The sequence below is a fragment of the Xenopus laevis genome, chromosome 6L, assembly GCF_017654675.1.
Source record: "Xenopus laevis strain J_2021 chromosome 6L, Xenopus_laevis_v10.1, whole genome shotgun sequence".
NCBI lineage: Eukaryota > Metazoa > Chordata > Amphibia > Anura > Pipidae > Xenopus > Xenopus laevis.
In genome coordinates this window covers 141,815,125-141,835,997 of record NC_054381.1, presented here as the reverse complement: position 1 = coordinate 141,835,997, position 20,873 = coordinate 141,815,125, and the positions used below count along the sequence as shown (strand labels likewise).

General features: G+C 39.9%; 1 protein-coding gene across 11 annotated transcripts in view; it reads left to right on the top strand.

Annotated features, from left to right (window-relative positions):
- Positions 1-20,873, top strand: part of ubr5.L (ubiquitin protein ligase E3 component n-recognin 5 L homeolog) — a 103,118-nt gene that overhangs the window by 72,848 nt on the left and 9,397 nt on the right. For 10 of the 11 annotated variants that reach the window (XM_041566575.1, XM_041566576.1, XM_041566583.1 and 7 more), the window contains 16 exons: positions 154-277; positions 1,142-1,253; positions 1,682-1,813; positions 1,898-2,155; positions 3,397-3,665; positions 6,684-6,895; positions 7,287-7,514; positions 10,976-11,049; positions 14,464-14,636; positions 15,024-15,137; positions 15,244-15,461; positions 16,334-16,454; positions 16,533-16,631; positions 16,950-17,193; positions 18,120-18,225; positions 20,561-20,705. In XM_041566575.1, the coding sequence (XP_041422509.1) occupies positions 154-277; positions 1,142-1,253; positions 1,682-1,813; positions 1,898-2,155; positions 3,397-3,665; positions 6,684-6,895; positions 7,287-7,514; positions 10,976-11,049; positions 14,464-14,636; positions 15,024-15,137; positions 15,244-15,461; positions 16,334-16,454; positions 16,533-16,631; positions 16,950-17,193; positions 18,120-18,225; positions 20,561-20,705 (2,629 nt within the window). The remainder of the gene's footprint in view (positions 1-153; positions 278-1,141; positions 1,254-1,681; positions 1,814-1,897; positions 2,156-3,396; positions 3,666-6,683; positions 6,896-7,286; positions 7,515-10,975; positions 11,050-14,463; positions 14,637-15,023; positions 15,138-15,243; positions 15,462-16,333; positions 16,455-16,532; positions 16,632-16,949; positions 17,194-18,119; positions 18,226-20,560; positions 20,706-20,873) is intronic. The other variant, XM_041566580.1, reaches the window with a different exon arrangement.

Below are 20,873 nucleotides of genomic sequence, written 5' to 3'. Positions count from 1 at the left end.
ACTTTGAGTTTTACTGTAAATAGGAGAGAAATGTAATTTCACACAACTCTCTTTGGGACAATGGCAAATAGCCCTACCCTTATTTTAACTGGAGGGATAGTTTAGGGGGAAAATTATTTATGTATTCCCCACCTTGATTATTTTTCTACATAGTTCGAATCAGTCCCAGTCATCCTATATCATTAGGAATCCTCAGCAAAGAAGAATAAGCCAGTCCCAGCCTGTACGAGGCCGCGATGAAGAGCAGGACGACATTGTGTCAGCGGATGTGGAAGAGGTAAATTCTTTTTATGTTCAGCTACTACATATGTTGCAGTCTATATGCAGGTATTGGATCTGTTATATGGAAATCTGAATTATGGGAAGGCCATCTCCAGTAGAGGCATTTAAATCAAATACACATTTTTCAAAACTATTTCCTTTATCTCTAATAAAACTGTAGCTTGTACTTGAATAAAACTGTAAACTGCATGAATCCATATTGGAGGCAAAACCATTCTGTTGAGTTTATTTAACGCTAATGTGTTTTTATTAATAGACTTCAGTTATGGTGAGTCAAATTAAAGACCCCTTATCTGGAAAACCCCAGGTCCTGAGCATTCTTGATAACCGATCCTATACCTGTATTAGCTTAACTACCGATTTAGCAAACACTAGCTTACTTCCATGAATATGTTTAAGTTGATTTTTATTTAAGTTTATGCCTTGTTTTTAACACGAGTTGAGTGATCGGCACTTTTTGCCTATTGCTTTATTCACAAAAAAGCTATGGTTTTTTGTTCTTCAGCTAATCGAATTATTTGCTGGCAAGGACCAAACCTGGAACAGAATTTGTCTCTATTTTCCCTTTTTAGCTGAAGAACAAAAAAATCCCAAGAACCATACATATGGAGTAGCTTAAATTTACCTGGTTGACCTGTTTAGCTTAAGAAGTAACAAAAACGTTATACTTTTTGCTTGATGTTTTACTTACAAAAAATCTAGGCAGCCCAATTTCTATTGACTGAACTCATGTTGAACTATGGAGTATACTGCTCCTTTAACCGTGTCTTTAATTACACCTTTGGCTGTCCGTAGTGGTGTTTCTATATTTTTTATTTTTTTATTTTTCTTGTAAGACGCTCTGTAATTTGTTAATTAGGTTGAAGTGGTAGAGGGGGTAGCTGGAGAAGAGGACCACCATGATGAGCAGGAAGAGCACGGGGAAGAGAATACAGAAGCGGAAGGACAACATGATGAGCACGATGAAGATGGTAATTAATATTTTTTGTAAAAGGTTAAATTCACCTAAATAATGAAAATAATATATTCATACCTTTCCAGTATACATTGATTAAAACTTTCTGTGGTTTTAAGGTTATATACCTTGTTCAAGGATTCAAAAAATACACCGACAGATGGCACTTTCAGCAGGAATAACAATTTACCAAAAATTTTATATTTAACATTTTTAGTAAATTTATAGAGGAAAGCTAGATAGATTTTCTTGCATTATACAAGAAACTATTTTTTGAGTGGTCATCTCCTTTATACTTTTAGTATGTAGGAGTATTTTAACTTGCCACTAGGGATCCAGGGCATTCAATAAAATCTCTCCACACTTCATAAAGGCCCATTCCTCATGCCAGTTATTTAATAGCTGTTACTTCAACTGCTTGAATTGCACTGTTTGTATTTTTAGGGAGTGATATGGAGTTAGACCTTTTGGCTGCAGCGGAAACAGAGAGTGACAGTGAAAGTAACCACAGCAATCAAGATAATGCCAGTGGTCGGAGGAGTGTAGTAACAGCAGCTACTGCTGGATCCGAAGCAGGTATGCTCAGAAGAATATCAAATGTGTTGCAAATTAATTTGGTAAAGAATAAAATTGTTCTGAACGGTGTATATGATTTTAAAGGTGCCAGCAGTGTTCCAGCCTTTTTCTCTGAAGATGACTCCCAATCCAATGACTCCAGTGATTCTGATAGCAGTAGCAGTCAAAGTGATGACCTCGACCAGGAGACCTTTATGATTGATGAACCTCTAGAGAGGTCATCAAACAGCAATCATGCAAACGGGGCTGCCCAGGCTCCAAGATCAATGCAGTGGGCAGTACGGAACACTCAGAGCCAAAGAGCCCCAAACACCACACCATCTAATACTTCTACTCCAGCAGGTAAGCATTTTTGTCTGTGGTTTTATAATAATGTTATTTCTAAATGTTTATAGGAAACTTTTTTTTTTTTTTTTTTTTGTTCTGTGTGTATTTACAGATCAAAGCAGCAGACAGCTGTATAATCTCTATTATAACTGCTGCTTAGGCTTTATCCCTGCCCAGCCATCCCTTCATATCAGAGTATTCGAGAGAGAAGCATATTTAAAGGGGAACTATCGTGAAAATGTATTATTAGCTTCAGCATACTGAAATAAGAAACTTTATAAATAAATAAAATCAATTAAAAATTCTGTACGGTTTCTGAAATCATCCAGTTCATCTTCACTATTCCTCTCTCAACATCTGTTTCTCCTCATTCTGTCTTCATTTAGGAGTTGGGTGTCAGATGAATGATCCGATATATTATAGGGGGGCTCCTATTGCCTAGAAGTAGGGATGCACTGAATCCAGGATTCGGTTTGGGATTCGGCCAGGATTCTGCCTTTTTCAGCAGGGTTCGGATTCGGCCAAATCCTTCTGGCCGACCGAATCTGAATTAGGGTTCGGTATTCGGCCGAATCTTTTGTGAATGATTCGGGAGTTCGGTCGAATCCATAATAGTGGATTTGGTGCATCCCTACCTAGAAGATATATTAGAGCTCACTCTATTAAAATCACCAGGTATCCTGTCTCACTACATGCAGGATTTTGGCAAAAGGCAATTATTTTGTTTGTACTGGAATCAGTTATTTGAGTGAGCTCTAATACATCTGCTGATATATTGGATCATTCATCAGACACCCAACTGCTGCATGAAGACAGAATGAGGGGAAGCAGATGCTGAGAGAGGAATAGTGAATATAAACTTGATTATTTCAGAAACAATGAAGAATATTTAATTGTATTTGTAAAGTTTCTTTTTTCAGTATGATTTTTTTTTTTGCAATCGTTCCCCTTTAATTTTTCATATTTTTAGCCTTAAATTTTTCCAATAGAACCCACCAGGAGGGGCAGAGCTCCCTTCCAGCTCTCCTGCTTTGAAAATCCTGCCCTCTTCTATGGAGACTAGATGACCCACCTTCAGACCCTCCCATTCTACTCAAAATAGGGGTGATACATTTCATCAACAGAAATGCTGTTTCCAGGCAGCAAATACATGGGGTTCCTCAAGCCTTTAAATTCAAAGAATAAAAATTAGCTCGTGGGTTGTGAACTTGTTCATGTAGAAGTCAAAAACCTTCTGCTTTTTCCCCCCTCTGCAGCAAGTTCTGGTGCCTTGATTTACATTGAACCATCAAGTCTGAGGCGGAGTGGCAACATGAGCTCCAGTGCAGCAGCAACAGCAGCAGCCCTTGAAGCAAGCAATTCCAGCAGTTATTTAACATCAGCAAGCAGTCTGGCTAGAGCCTACAGCATTGTGATACGGCAGATCTCTGACCTGATGGGACTAATCCCCAAGTATAACCACTTGGTCTATTCGCAGATCCCAGCAGCTGTAAAGCTAACCTATCAAGATGCAGTTAACTTGCAGGTTTGGCTGCCATATTCATCATTCCTGTTTCTGCATTAATAATTATAAAGCGGGAAATGCTTCTAAGTTTGTAATATGCATGTTAAAGGGGTAGTTCACCTTTCAGGTAACTTTTAGTATGTTTTGGTCAATTCTAAGCAAATTTTCAGTTGGTTTTCATTATTTTTTATAGTTTTATAATTATTTTCCTCTTTCTTCTGACTCTTTGCAGCTTTCAAATGGGCGTCGCTGACCCCTTCTAAAATGCAAATGCTCTGTAAGGCTACAAATGTATTGTTATTGCTAGTTTTTATTATTCATCTTTCTATTCAGGCCTCTCCTATTCATATTCCAGCCTATTATTCAAATCCATGCATAGTTGCTAGGGGAATTTGGGCCCTAGCTACCAGATTGCTTAAAATGCAAGCTGCTGGATAAAAAGCTAAATAACTCCAAAACCGTAAATAATAAAAAATGAAAACCAATTCTAAACAGTCTCAGAATATCACTCTCTACATCGTACTAAAAGTTATTTTAAAGGTGAGCAACCCCTTTAAAGTTTTCTTCCCTTTATTTATATACATTGAAAACCATTAGGGCTGGGGCACACTGAGCAGATAATCTGCTTTCTGTGTTTTGCATGCAGTTGGAGAAAAGCAGATCAGCTGTCATGAGGTTATGTTGCCCCATTGATAGACACGCAGTCAACCTGTGTGGAGTTACACTGAGCGAAAATCTGCACCGAATCACACAAGTTTGCATTTTTGATTTGCACCGAAAAATGTGTCTCCACACAGTCTGCCATTGAGCCTGTCAGTGGGATAGCACGAAGGAGTGGATGACCGTGTGAGATAAACAAATGTTCCTCTAAGTTTGCCCTTGTCTTAGCATGGTTCATATATTAAAGGGGAACTCTGGCTACCAATCCAAAATAAGACAAAGAGGCCCACAACACAGAAAACCCTAATATACCCATCACAGTTACCCATTTCTTCTAAAAGTATGAATAAATGCCATTTTCTATGCTGAAATCCAGCAGTTCTTCTCTTTCTGCATCATTTGAAATCCTGGCAGGTAAGGAGGGACTAAACACTGAATTGTAACAAAATTGTAACAACTTCTCCACAGCTTACAGACGGCATGCAGGAACTACATAACCCACAATGCATTGCACTGTGATGTTCTGTTCCTTATTGAACTCGTGTGTGCAGGGAATTGTGGGGTTTGGAGAACAGATGGCTGCTTATACAAACTAACAGTAGTCAGCCAGCTCAGCAAAGTAGTCAGCCAGCTCAGTAGGGGGGGTAGGGAACTGTTCCAAACCATTAAAAATCATAAAGTCTACCTAGTTTTTTTTTTTGTTTTTTTTTTTTTTAAAGTTAAAATGTTTTTGTTTTAAAACATAACATAAAACACATGCCATTGCATCCGTATAGAATGCATTACAGGATGTCAAAGGGGTTATTCACCGTACGAACACTTTTTTTCAGTTCAGTTATTTTCAGATTGTTCCACAGAAAGACTTTTTTCAGTTACTTTCCATTATTCATTTTTTACTGTTTATTAGGGATGGGCGAATTTGTCCCGTTTCGTTTCACCAAAAATTTGCTGCACGGCGAAATCTCTTTGACGCGCGTCTTTTTATTTTGACGCACAACGCCATACAAGTCTATGGGCATCATTTTTTCATCGAAACAAGGCAAAAAAATTCGCCCATCCCCACTGTTTATCCAAAATCTAAGTTTAAAGTTGAATATTCGTGTCTCTGGTGTTTGTCTGGCAGCTCAGTAATTCAGGTGCAGACGCTAAATTGTTACAATTTTGCAACATTTAGTTGATACATTTCTCAGCAGCATCTCTGGACTTTTAGCAACTATTCTCATTCAATATCAATTCTAACAGCTGCCTTTAGGGCAAGGCCAGACGTGGCGTTTTTACGCTGCTTTTTTAAAAAAGCTCTGCCAGGCGTAAATACGCATAAACTGCACTACCACGGAAACTAATGGAAACTAATTCACAGAGGCCGCTTGCAAGCCGAATTCCGCCATAGGACGACAGTATTGGCGTTTTTCAGCAGAAACGCCAATACTTCAAACTACCAAATCAATAGACTCTATGGGATCTGCACGTTTGAAACCACACTTTGCGTAAATATGCAGCGTATTTTAAATATGGGGTCCAAATTCTCGATGAGAAGTGCATGTTGGGAAAAAAAACCTACGTGCTGAAAAACACATGAAAAACGCATGTTGACTGTCGCGTGTGGTTTCAGTGGCGTATTTACACCCGGCATTTCTTTTTAAAAAGCGCCACGTCTGGCCTTGCCCTTAATGAAACCAAGAGATTCTGCTCAGCAGGGACAAAGATTAAAAAAAATTGAATCTTATCATTTTAATGTATCAATGTAGAACAGTTTACAGGGTCGACGACCCTCCCTCCCAGAGCTGCTTTATAAGGAGAAAAATGACACTTTACACGTCAATATTAGAAAAACGGTGACACAGAAAATAGAGTAAATAAAGTATATTGGAAAAAGTTATTTCTGGTGATATATCTGAAAACAACTAGTTGTTTGAAGGTGAACAACCCCTTTAAAGAGATATACATTGAATTAGCATTTCACTCAATTATTTGGTTATTCGTTGACTTGGGCACTGCATAGGTGTCTGTTTATCTATTGGAGGTCTTACACCTCCCTCTCACTTATTAACTGACCCGATTAAGCATTGTGCCTGAGTCTATATATAGAGTAATTGTACCCTCATGATATGCAGTTTTGAGTGTTCTTGCTCATGTTAGTCTACCGTAACCTCCTAGTCCCGATAGAAGGTAAATTCTGATTCACCATTGTGATCCAGTTTTGTACTATGGGGGGTTAAGTCCCGATCCACGCCATTGCAATTATTTTAAGTCTGCATATTTTTTAATTGATGTATATTGCAAAGTTGCTTGAAATGTTATGTTTGTTTGAGTTCCCCTTTAAATTGTCATGTATGAATATGATCCATCTAGTTTTCCTAAGCAGCTGTTTCGTTTTAGAACTATGTTGAAGAAAAACTCATTCCCACATGGAACTGGATGGTCAGCATAATGGACTCGACTGAAGCCCAGCTGCGTTATGGGTCTGCGTTAGCATCAGCTGGCGATCCAGGTCATCCCAGTCACCCCCTTCATGCATCTCAGAACTCCAACCGCAGGGAAAGGATGACTGCCCGTGAGGAAGCTAGTTTGAGGACTCTTGAGGGAAGAAGGTATCGGAATTCTTTTTAAAGTCTACATTGCTGTTTTAATAAGGCTAGCAGTTTTCAGAGGGAATTTGTTGTGTGTTCCTGTTGGAAAAACTATTGCTGCACATTAGTGATGGCCGGGCCGATATCCGCAGGTCAGGTGGGTTCGGGCTGACCTCGCACACTTCTTCGCGGATGACCACCGTCAAATGCCGGCTTCCGACTTCGTCTTTTATAGACGATGTGCCTGCTCGCCCCTTTTGTGACATAATCGGCGGGGCCTCACGGGTGTATAAAAGCAATCCGGAAGTGCTGGCGTGGGCTAAGGGAGGGCGGGTTAGGCACATTACTACTGCACATGTATTGACATTTAGTTAATCACACTTTTTTTTATTTATTTTTTTTTTTTTTTTAGAAGAGCCACACTGCTTAGTGCTCGACAGGGGATGTCTGCACGCGGAGACTTCCTGAACTATGCACTTTCACTAATGCGCTCGCACAATGACGAACACTCGGATGTGCTTCCTGTTTTGGATGTTTGCTCCCTGAAGCACGTGGCCTATGTTTTTCAGGCTCTGATATACTGGATTAAGGCAATGAACCAACAGACTACATTAGACACTCCACAACTAGAAAGAAAAAGGTATGAAGTCTTCTTTCATTTGTGGTATTACAGAATACATGCAACGGTTGTGTGTGTGTGTGGATATAGATATAGAGATAGAGATATAGATAGATAGATAGATATAGATATATATATATCTCTCTATCATTGATTTCCTAATACAGTTGTTAATGTGTCCTTTTTACAGTTTTATTATGGTCCTTAAAGGGGACCCGTCACCCAAACAAAATTATCCAAATCCTATTTTATCATGTTAGTCAAGCAAAATGAACTTTAATTACACAGTATAAATTATTTGAATATTGTTTCCTTCAGTCTGGGAACTCATAATTATAGCAACCAGGAAGGAGCCATTTTGTGGATACTGTTATTAAGGCAAGCCTTGCATCATCTCAGAATCTTGTTTGTGCACCAGGGGACAGGGACCCAATGTCCATCCCCATGCAGTGGATACACAATTAAATCGTTAAGAGAGCTGGGGGAATGTAGGGAGAGCGGTGACATCTAGGAAGTGCTGAATGGAAAGTGAAAGTAATTGCTTGCCCCGCCTCTATGCCTAGGCATAGAGGCGGGGTAGGCAATACTTGATTGACAGCTGATATTTTTAAATGAGTTTACAACAGCTATGAATACTTTAATAAAAAAAAGAAATTGGATTTCATATTTAATTTAAGAAGGACTTTTATTATACAGATTTTTATGTCTGGGTGACGGGTCCACTTTAACACACACATAATCACTATCACTGATTGTTGCATTTCATCCCTTGTGTAATTTCAAGGAAACCTCTTCTTTAAAGGGATACTGTCATGGGAAAAAAAATTTTTTTCAAAATGAATCAGTTAATAGTGCTGCTCCAGCAGAATTCTGCATTGAAATCCATTTCTCAAAAGAGCAAACAGATTTTTTTATATTCAATTTTGAAATCTGACATGGGGCTAGACATTTTGTCCATTTCCCAGCTGCCCCATGTCATGTGACTTGTGCCTGCACTTCAGGAGAGAAATGCTTTCTGGCAGGCTGCTGTTTTTCCTTCTCAATGCAACTGAATGTGTCCCAGTGGGACATGGGTTTTTACTATTGAGTGTTGTTCTTAGATCTACCAGGCAGCTGTTATCTTGTGTTAGGGAGCTGCTATCTGGTTACCTTCCCATTGTTCTTTTGTTTGGCTGCTGGGGGGGGAAAAGGGAGGGGGTGATATCACTCCAACTTGCAGTACAGCAGTAAAGAGTGATTGAAGTTTATCAGAGCACAAGTCACATGACATGGGGCAGCTGGGAAATTGACAAAATGTCTAGCCCCATGTCAGATTTCAAAATTTAATATAAAAAAATCTGTTTGCTCTTTTGAGAAATGGATTTCAGTGCAGAATTCTGCTGGAGCAGCACTATTAACTGATTCATTTTGGAAAAAATTTTTTTTCCCATGACAGTATCCCTTTAAGGACCAGTAGAATAAAAAAATGTAAAAAAAAAAAATTATTTATACTTAATTGAAAAAAACAAAACAAAACACCAAGACACTTTTAACTTTAAATTAGCAAAGTCTTTATTAAATAACTTACCTCTTCAGATACGGCAACAGGGAGACGATTTATCATGCGGCGCTCAATTTCTCCTCCCTGGCTATCTCCTATAGAGGGCAAGGATGAGAAATCGAGCGCCGCACGATGGATCATCGCCCTATCGACATTTATGAAGAGATTCGGCAAGTTATTTTTTTGAAAGGGGTTGTTCACCTTTGAGTTAACTTATTCTGAGATAATTTGCAATTTGTTTTAATTTTTATTATTAAAGGTTTTTGAGTTATTTAGCTTTTTATTCAGCAGCTCTTCAATTTGCATTTTAAGCAATCTGGAAACTAGATTACCCTAGCAACCAGAATTTAAATAAGAGAATGGAATATTAATAGGATAGATTCTGAATAGAAGGATCAGCAATAAAAAGTAGCAATAACAATCCATTTGTAGCCTTACAGAGCATTTATTTTTTTAGAAGGGGACAGTGATGCCTATTTGAAAGCTGCAAAGAATCAGAAGAAAAAGACAAATAACTATAAAACTATAAAAAATAAATAATAAAAAACAATTAAAAAGTTTCTTAGAATTGGTCATTCTATAACATGCTAAAAGTTACTTTAAAGGTGAACCACCCCTTTAATAAAGACTTTGTGAATTTAAAGTTAAATGTGCCTTGGTGTTTTTATTTTTATGTAGAAACACATTTTTTCAATTTTTTTTTCATGTTACTGGTCTTTTAAATGGCTAGTACACACCTATATACTCCTTTTACTCCTACACTCAACATGAGCCTAAAAGAAAAATACTTCAATTTCAAATATTTTCCTAATGCTGTGCTATTCTAAAGTGCTAATGGAAAATTGTTTTGTTTTTCCTGACCACTTTGCCTCTTCTAAACGGGGTAATTTCTTTAAAGTGTGCTAATGGGCTGTGCAAAATCAAGCACCTCCCTTCTTAGCTTTTTGTTAGAATTTGAGATATGCATCAACGCTGTAAATTAATTAACGCTGGTAATTTATGCTACATTCCCTCCCTTGCATGCCACAAACCCCTGCCATTCCCCTAATGCAGTGATTCCCAACCAGTAACTCGTGAGCAACATGTTTCTCTCTAACCCCTTTTTAAAGAAGATGTTCAGCACAAGCCCTATTCATTGAACGCACCCCTTTACCAATCTGTTTTTTTTTTATTCACCTCCCCAAGCTACAGATAGATTTCATTAGTATCATCCAGGATTTAACATGCCTCCCTATTTTTGTATGAAAGAAATAAATCATTTGGTTCTTCTCTCTGAGCAAGTCTTCTAATGAAGGAAAGGTTGGATAGTTTCTTTGACACATTTATGGCCATTTACCATAGTCCTCTTGTATGCAAAATAGCCACTGCTTTCATGTTCTTTTTAATTTGTAACTAGGGATCCACCGAATCCAGGATTCGGTTTGAGATTTGGCCAGGATTCTGCCTTTTTTTAGCAGGATTTGAATCCAGCCAAATCCAAGTGCCTGGCCGAATCAAATCATTAAAATCACGTGACATTTTGTCACACAAACAAGGAAGTGAAAAATGTTTTAACTTTGCGGCTCTCTTTATTCCTTCATGGCACTGATATGTCACTGAAATGGCATGTACAAATTCGTTTCCTGATTCGTCTGAATCTTTCATTGAGGATTCTGCAAAATCCCAGTTTGTAACTCTTTGACCTCCTTAGTGCAAAGACACTAGTGGGGTGGGTAGATTGGCGTTACATCTTGTAAAGTTCTGAATGAATAAGTGTTCAGATGAAAAATGCCAATGACTGAGACAGAAAAATGTATTTCATATGTGCTGATTCCATTGCTCAGCAGAAACACAATGCTTACCATATAAATAAGTTACTTATTCTTTGCAGGTTATAGTGTTTTCCTTACAAATGATCTCTCCTCCTTTTTGACATATTGATGATTTTTTTGTTTGTTTTTAGAACAAGAGAGCTTTTGGAGCTTGGCCTTGATAATGAAGATTCAGAGCATGAAAATGATGACGACACAAATCAAAGTCAGTATAATTTGCACAATTGATAGTAAAGACTCGCTCATAGGATTGCTTAATATTATGTTTCACGGCAATGTTTACATAATACATAGACTTAAAGGGACCTGTCACACAAAGTAATTCTATTCTACTGTGTTAGTTAAGCAAAATAAACTTCCATTGCACTGCATAAATAATTTCAATATTGTTTACTTCATCATTCGAGTGCCATCCCGCCTGCGATTAACATTTTAGCCGGTGGGAAGCCAGGGGAGGAAGTTCGGGGAGATTAGTTGCCCCGACGAAGAGGAGATTTGTCGCCGGACGACTAATCTCCCCGAATCTGCCCATGTGCCCTGACCCTTAAAGTTTAAGTTACTGTTTGCTCCAGGCTGGACCTGGAATTAACATATTTGCCTTATGTAATGGTGTACACAAGCTACCCTACTTCAGGCCTCGTCAGAGAGTGCCAAAATTGGATCAATATTACACCATTGTCCCCAGACCTTTTCAAATTTGGTGGATAACTCTAATTTTATATAGATGAGTTTGAAAAGTAAGACCGCATTGTTGACCCAATTGTTTCCTCGCTCTGAGGGAAGGTGGAGAGTTACCCATCCAGTGCATTGACACTTTTCTTTGCATAAAATAGTAAGATGACAGCTGAGATTTTAAGTCAGTTTAGGTATGGATGTTTTAATTTTTTTAAAAAAAGTTTAGGTTTCATGTTAAATTTGAAAAGGACTTTTCTCATACGTCCTGGGGGGCACCAGAACCATGGGCTTAAATCAACTCCCATCAGGAGGCAGGACACAGAAGAAGAAGAAAAGATGGATCCTCCCCTCTATATAGTTTCTCTCCACCTCCAGCTATTCAGTTTTACATATGTTCTCGCAACGTCTTAGACACGGCTCCCAGGGGGGCCTATCACAAGGATACTTCGGCCCAGGATTAGCCTGGGCACTTGAGGCAGATCTTGCTGCACTCGCCGAGTCAGCCCCCGATGTGGGCAGGAGGAGCGTGAGGTTTTCCTCTAGACTCCTCCTGATGCAGACAGGCGCAGCGTGGAGCACCATCCCGTCCCCAGGTACCTCTCTACCTTATGCGGTCCTGGTCAGGGCAGACACCTCTCACTCAGAGCGTGTTATGGCGGATGGCGAGGGAAGGCATAACCCGCGATGCTGTGAAGAAGGATCCGGAACTGAGTTGTGGGACTTCCGGCACCTTCGCACCACATACTGTTTCTGCTTGATCCCTTATAGCAACACATTCTCTAGGCGCGCAACAGAAGCTCAATCCCTCCCGCATACAGCAACATCAGCACTCTGCTAGCAGCATCCACGGTTTCCTTAAGGCAATGTTTTCGTTGGCTGGGTCATCTTTTAGACCTATTCTAGCCTTGGCCTGGGTCAGTAGGGCACTTGAATCTTGGTTAAATATGCTCATTTCGGGCATTTCTTAAGTCCTGCCTACAGAGGAACTTGAGTCCATTGCTGTCAGAATGCAGGAGGCTAGCTCCTTCCTTTGTGATGCTTCATTAGACACCCTGAAGATCATAGCTCAGACCTCAGCATTGTCCGTAACTGCCAGACATGGCTTTGATTGTGGTCCGCTGACCTACGCTCTAAGACGTCTCTTACCGGCTTACCTTTCAATTGCTCGCGACTGTTCTGAGAGGAACTGGAGAAGATTATCTCCAAGGCAACAGGTGGCAGGAGTACACTCCTGCTCCAAACCAAGCCCAGGGGATTTTCAGAGACATTCATGACCCTTTCGTGGCTGGGGATTTCGTCCGTCCAGAGGTTCATCGCCACCAGACAGTTTTCCTCTAGGGGGCGCTACTCCTCGAGGGGAAGTCCACCATCAAATCCATTAATGACAAGCAGACTGGCCGATCCAGTCACAGCCAGAAAATTGAGACATTTCACAGAAAAATTGGAACAAACGCGATGTAGACGATCAATGGGTAACCAAATCTGTCACAACTGGTTACCATCTTGAATTCCGACAGTTACCGACCCCTGAGATTCTTCCTATCCAGGGTTCCTCAGGACCCTCTGAGAGGACTGGCTATTCTTTCCATCATAGACTATTTGGTACGTTCAGAGGTGGTCATTCCCGAACCTACATCCCAAAGGTTCGAAACTTACCGACCAGTTCTCGGCCTACAGCGCCTCAACAGATGGATTACGTACATTGTTTCAAAATGTAGTCCGTCGGGTCAGTCATATGGACCATGGAACCAGGAGAATTCCTTGCATCCCTGGATGTCAAGGACGCATATCTGCTTATCCCAATTTTCCCTCCACACCACCAATTTCTCCAATTCGCCTTCTAGGAATACCAGTTCCAGTTTTTGGCACTGCTGTTCGGGCTGTCATCGGCCCCCAGGATTTTCACCAAGATTATGGCCTCCATGGCGGCCATCTTCAAAGTCCAAGGAGTGTCTATTACTCCATACTTGGACAACCTTCTGTTCAAGGCTCAGTCGACTCAACTAGCGGAGAGGTCCTTACAACTCTTGATCAGGACTCTCCAACAGTTTAGCTGGACGATCAACACAGACAAATCTTGTCTGACCCATCAAGGTCCAAATTTCAGCCCTTTCAGTACTGTTCCAGAAGCGATTTGCCTTGCATAAGGATGTGCGCCTCTTGCACCACCACATGTTGCACCACCGTTCCCTTAAGGGCTGTGTTTGGGCCTGAAACTTGTTGCTTGTTGGAGATCCCAGCCATGTAAACCAATAAAGGCTTTTTAAGTTGATTCTGTGCAAGGTGCTGTGACATCTATTGATACTGTATCAGCAAGTTGAAGTGAACAGCTGTACACGTGCACCCTATTGATTTTCTTCCATGAATGTTTGGTGAGTGCTGACCAATTGCAAATTGTCAGAAGGATCATGGTTACCTGTTTTCTCCCTCCCTAACATGGGACAGCTTTGGTACGTCCCCATGGTTCCTGTGTTACCCAAGATGTATGAGCTAAAGAGATTTATTACTTCCCGTTAAATCCTTTTCTCTCTAATCCTATGGGGGAAACAGAACTTTTATTTTACAGTTGGGGTATTGTTGCTCTATAACTGGAGGCGGAGGGATGCTATATAGAGGGAAGGATCTGTCTTCTCCTTCTGTGTCCTGCCTCCTGATGAGAGTGGATTTAACCCCTCTGTTCCTCTGTCCCCCATAGGACTAGAGAGAAAATGATTTAACTGAAGTAATAAATCCCTTTTTATGATAAGGCTTTTAATGTTTGGGTGACAGATCCCCTTAAAGTAGCTAAGATTCTAGAAAATATTTGAATGTATACTAAATGTATAGTGTATATATAGGTCATAGTATTCCTGTGGCCTTTTGAATATTTATACTGATAGCCGTGAGCATTGAATTGACTACTTGTGCCTTATAGTGACTATTTTTTTTTTTTTTTTGTTTACAGGCCTGACATTAAATGACAAAGATGATGATACGCTACCCTCCGAGACTGGTCCAAATCATCCGTTTTTCCATCGCTCTGATTCAATGACGTTCCTTGGGTGTATTCCACCAAACCCATTTGAAGTTTCTCTGGCAGAAGCTATCCCACTTGCAGACCAGCCCCATCTTTTGCAGGTACTATAGAATTTGACTGTAGCGAGTGAATGTAGAAATTTCTAGCCTTTAGCTTTGCAAAAAAAAGGAGAGACTCTGTTTGCAACATATTGGGGTCTGCTATGCCTGAGCGTGTTCACTTTAATGATGCACCCATTTCGCTGAATCCCAAATATTTTAAGAAGCATTCAAGTGAATCCCAAACTGAATGTATATGCAATTGGGTAAGGAACGGTGAAAAGAAATAAATCAGAATTTCCTTGTAAAAATCTCATACCTTCTTTAGAAACAAAAACAAAAACCAAGCTCTGTTTATGTCCACAACTATTTTTTTTTTTGAGGCTGAAAGCCTTCTTCACAATAGGATATCAAATATTGTTTTAGAACATGTCTTTTTTTATTTTTCAGCCAAATGCAAGGAAGGAAGACTTATTTGGTAGACCAAGTCAAGGTCTCTACTCATCTACTGCTAACACTGGAAAATGCCTATTAGAAGTGACAGTTGACAGAAATTGCCTGGAGGTAAGTACTCCTAAAAATGACATGCTGTTCTTTTCATGGAAGCATTTTTCTTACTTCTTTAACACTTGTCTTCCTTTTTTTTTTTTTTTTTTCTTTTGCTGTGCAGGTTTTACCAACCAAAATGTCATATGCTGCTAATCTAAAAAATGTAATGAACATACAGAGCCGTCAGAAAGAAGCTGAGGAACAGAATGTGCCGACTGAGGAAAATGAAACATCGAAGCCTGGACCCTCTGCTCACGATCTTGCAGCTCAGCTGAAGAGTAGCTTGTTGGCAGAAATAGGGTTAACTGAGAGTGAAGGGCCTCCACTAACATCATTCAGGTAGTCATTAAATGACCTCGGTGCTGTATAGTTTTAGATTTTTTCATATGGTTCGCTGATGGATAAGCCACAACAGTGCAAGCTAGAATGCCATTTTTTATTCTTTAGAATGTTTTACCATACCAGAGTAAAACGCTCTAGAAGGGCTTTTTGTTTCGGATAGCAGCTGCCATATTAGTTTGCTGTGACACCACTTCCTGCCGGAGTCTCTCCCTGCTCACTCATAGCTCTGGGCTCAAATTACAGCAGGGAGGAGGGTGGGAGAGAGGAGCAAACTGAGCATCCTCAAGCCCTAGCCCTGAAGGTTTAAGCTGAAAACTGGAAGTCTGATACAGAAGCCCATGTGTACACAATAGAAGGAAAGCAATGGTGTTTCCATTGACAGAGGACTCAGAGCAGAATTACTTTGAGGGTTTAGTAGTATATTCATATAGACCTTTCTGATAAAGCTTATTTAGTTTTAACCATTCCTTCTCCTTTAAAAGATTGCCTGCTTTAAAAATTGACATACCTGCTGATTTATGCATATAGCTGCCACGATGGTTCAGTGGAGTGCTCTTTTTGTTTGTACTTATTGCCTCCCCTTCCAAAACACCAGCAATACACCAGTCAGTTTCATACGTTTGAATACATCTCGATTTAAAATCTGAATCTCAATGTGGGCTGTGCGTAGATAACCTCCCCATAGATGAGATATTATTTCTCTAATATTTCCATTCATTGGATGTGCTTTGCACATAAATAGATCTTTTTGGATTTTTTAATGTTTTTTGCTAGGCCATTAATCCATTACAAAGATACTTTAATTCCTCTGTAATTTGCAAGATTTTCAATTATAAATGTTTTCACTTTTTTTTTTCTTCAATATTTAGACCACAGTGTAGCTTTATGGGGATGGTAATTTCCCATGATATGCTATTAGGACGTTGGCGACTATCACTTGAATTGTTTGGACGGGTCTTCATGGAAGATGTTGGGGCAGAGCCTGGATCAGTGAGTTGTCGTACAAATACTCTAAATCAGTCATTCAGTATCAGTACAACATTTACTTATTTATATCCCATTATATAGATTTTAACTGAACTAGGAGGTTTTGAAGTAAAGGAATCCAAGTTCCGTAGGGAGATGGAAAAACTTCGAAATCAGCAGTCCAGAGATTTAACACTAGAGGTAGGTTGTTTTGGTTATTTGCTGATAGGCAAGGATTTAATTACTCTTTCTTTTAGGGTGGTGGTACAAGGGGGAGATGGCATAAGCATTGCTTCAGTTTTCTGAAGTTGTCTCACAGGGAACTATAAACTTTTGTCCCTCCTCTATGCCTCACAGCAGCTTGTGGGTGTTTTCTCTTTGCCCTGTATTTATCATGCATGTTCCTGATTGCTAGTTGTAAATATGCAGCCAAGCAAATAGTACACGTTTAACAAGTAACTCTATTGAAATGAATGGCATGCTGTTAAAGTATGTATGGTTTATATACATTTCTTTTAGGTTGATCGGGATAGAGACCTTCTAATACAGCAAACAATGAGGCAGCTGAATAATCATTTTGGGCGCAGATGCGCCACAACTCCTATGGCGGTGCACAGAGTAAAGGTTACCTTTAAGGATGAGCCAGGAGAAGGCAGTGGTGTAGCCCGAAGTTTTTACACTGCAGTAGCACAAGCATTTTTGTCCAATGAAAAGCTGCCAAGCTTGGACTGTATCCAAAATGCCAACAAAGGTACTCATACAAGTAAGTATATTATACTGCATTTGTAATGTTCAATATCTGCCATTTCATTCTGAACAAGGCTCAGTGGTCTTTATAGAATACACCAACAAGTATTAAGTTTATTCAGTCAGTCAAGCCATTCCTCTCCCTATGTAACTGGCAATATAAAAAAAAATATTTACAGTTTCCATTTGTCCAATTATGACCTATAGAGGGAAAAGTTTCAACTTCTCAATAGCAGCAATGATCCAGGACTTCAAACTTGTCACAGGGGGTCACCATCTTGGAAAGTGTCTGTGACACTCACATGCTCAGTGGGCTCTGAGCAGCTGTTGAGAAGCTAAGCTTTGGGCTCGTCACTAATTATCCAGCAGAAAATGAGGTTGGTCTGTAATATAAGATGATGCTACAGGGCTGGTTATTAAATTCTGATGCTAATTGCACTGGTTTCTGTGCTGCCATGTAGTAATTATCTGTATTAATTACTAATCAGCCTTATATTGTGGCATTTCTATTCTATGTGTACTGTATATTGTGAGTGGGTCCCTAAGCTCACTAATTGACAGCAGCACAGAGCATGTGCAGTGAATCAGCAGAAAAGAAGATGGGGAGCTACTGGGGCATCTTTGGAGGCACAGATCTTTACTGCTAAAGGGCTGTAGTTGCCTTGGGCTGGTACAGAAGCACAAAACATAATGTACAAGATTTCTAGCTACTTCTTTAGTTAAACTTTAGTTCTCCTTTAAGAGGTTAGGGCAAGGATAATACAGGGAATGGTCTGATTGCTCTTTTCTGAAGCAAATTGGAAACCGCTTTAGAATGGGGTGTGTTAAACTTCCTGTAAATCCACAAAAATCTTTAATGGCATCAGAAATCGGTGCCTTCTGTTAATTAAAAGTTAAATATTCGCTGAAAGCCAACCACCATCCACCCGCTTCATCTTTAAGGTTTGATGCAAAGACTGAGAAATCGAGGGGAACGAGACCGGGAAAGGGAGCGAGACATGAGAAGAAGCAGTGGTCTGCGAACAGGTTCTCGGCGGGATAGAGACAGGTTTGTATAAGGGATTTTTAAAAATATTTGTATATTGTTTGCAATGCTGATTTTTATGTATCCTTTCATTACTAGTGCTCTGTTAACTGTGTTGTCCTTCTCTGTGGGAAAGGATCGAAATCACTCTCCATTCATGGTGTATGTGTATTGCCAACAGTTCTGTCAAGTGAAAAACACATATCACTGAAAATTGCAGCAGCACATACAGTATGAAATATCTAGTAAAGAAAGGTGTGAACAAAGTAATATCCTTACACCAGGCTTTTGTCAGGCAAGCATTTGCAGTAACCACTGAGTCCTGATGACTGGATACCTACTCACATTTTTTGACCCAGTTCAGGCACTGTCTTTCTTTTGAGGAAGATATAATGGAGTTTCCGGGGCTGCTCAGAGCGATACGATCAGGTGGCTCAAAATACATCAGTGAAAAAGCATGCAGCCAGTCTTAGAATTTCCACTTTAGCTATAGAAATATGGTCCCTGGCCACTACATAGAAAACCTTGGTGTTTCCTACTTTGACACTACCCCCTATTTGTCTTTGGAGCCCATATTCCCAATATGTATTTAAAGGAGAACTATCGGAAAATTTAATATACAGTCATATGAAAACGTTTGGGAACCCCTTTCAGCCTGCATAATAATTTACTCCACTTTTAACAAAAAACATAACAGTTGTATGTCTTTCATTTCCCACGAACATCGAGTACTGGGGTGTTTTCTGAATAAAGATTTTTAGTCAAGCAGTATTCAGTTGTATGAAATTAAATCAAATGTGAAAAACTGGCTGTGCAAAAATGTGAAAGCATGTAACTGCTCGTTACTGATAACTGGCAACACCAAATTGGTTGGATTAGCTCGTTAAGCCTTGAACTTCATAGGCAGGTGTGTTCATTCATGAGAAAAGGTATTTAAGGTGACCAATTGCAAGTTGTGCTTCTGTTTGACTCTCCTTATGCATAGTCTCCTCTGTAGAGTTGACAGCATGGGATCCTCAAAGCAACTCTCAAAAGATCTGAAAATAAAGATTGTTCAGTATCATGGTTTAGGGGAAAGCTACATAAAGCTATCAGAGTTTTAAACTGTCAGTTTCAACTGTAAGGAATGTAATCAGGAAATGGAAGGCCACAGGCACAGTTGCTGTAAAACCCTGGTCTGGCAGGCCAAGAAAAATACAGGAGCGGCATATGCGGAGGATTGTGAGAATGGTTACAGACAACCCAAAGATCACCTCTAAAGATCTGCAAGAACATCTTGCTGCAGATGGTGTATCTGTACTTCGTTCTACAATTCAGTGCAATTTGCACAAAGAACATCTGTATGGCAGGGTGATGAGAAAGAAGCCCTTTCTGCACTCACACCACAGTCACTTGTATGCAAAAGCTCATTTAGACAAGTCACAGTCATTTTGGAACAAAGTGCTTTGGACTGATGAGACAAATATGGAGTTATTTGGTCATAAAAAGTGCTTTCCAAGAAAAACACCTGCTACCTTATGTCAAATTTGGTGGAGGTTCCATCCTGCTGTGGGGCTGTGTGGCTAGTTGAGGGACTGGGGCCCTTGTTAAAGTCGAGGGTCGGGTGAATTCAACCCAATATCAACAAATTCTCCAGAATAATGTTCAAGCATCAGTCACAAAGTTGTAGTTACACAGGGGTTGGATATTCCAACAAGACAATGACCCTAAACGCACTTTGCAGAGGGAGAAGTACAATATTCTGGAATGGCTGTCACAGTCCCCCGACTTGAATATCATCAAAAAACTATGGGATGATTTGAAGCAGACTGTCCATGCTCGGCAGCCATCAAATGTAACTGAACTGGAGAGATTTTGTATGGACGAATGGTCAAAAATACCACCATCCAGAATCCAGACACAAATCAAAGGCTATAGGAGACATCTAGAGGCTGTTGCATTTGATGCAGTATCTCTGTTGGGGTGCCCAAATTTATGCACCTGTCTAATTTTATTATGATGCATATTTCTTATTTTCTGTTAATCCAATAAAACTTTGTCACTGTTGAAATACTGCTAGGCAAAAGAAGCCCCCCTATAGTGGATCATTTATCTGACACCCAACTCCTGAATGAAGACAGAATGAGGAGAAACAGATGCTGAGAGGGAGATAGTGAAGATAAAATTGATTATAATCTTATTACATTATGCTGAAGCCAATATTTCATTTTAATTTTAAATAGTTCCCCTTTAATATTGCTTTTTGTTCATTGCAACAGTGCCATTACTCCTTTGTGGCAGGCAGCTAAATAAACCATTAGTCATTTTATATAATCTGCAAATGACCTTTTTGTACAACTGGCATATTTTTTAATTTTAGAGATTTCAGACGTCAACTTTCCATTGATACCAGACCTTTCCGGCCAGCTTCTGAGGGCAATCCTAGTGATGATCCTGATCCTCTTCCTGCTCACAGACAGGCTCTCGGAGAGAGACTATACCCACGTGTACAAGCCATGCAGCCGGTGAGTTTGCCCGCTTGAAGCATCTGCAGTTGCCAGTTAGTGTGATGGCTTTGTGGCTTGCAGTAATCTAGTTTTGCTGTCCAGCAGTTCTTTTCTCTAAAATAATAGCACAGTTCTACTGCTGTAGACATTGGGGAACCCTCTATGGTCTCCACTTTTTAGAGTGTT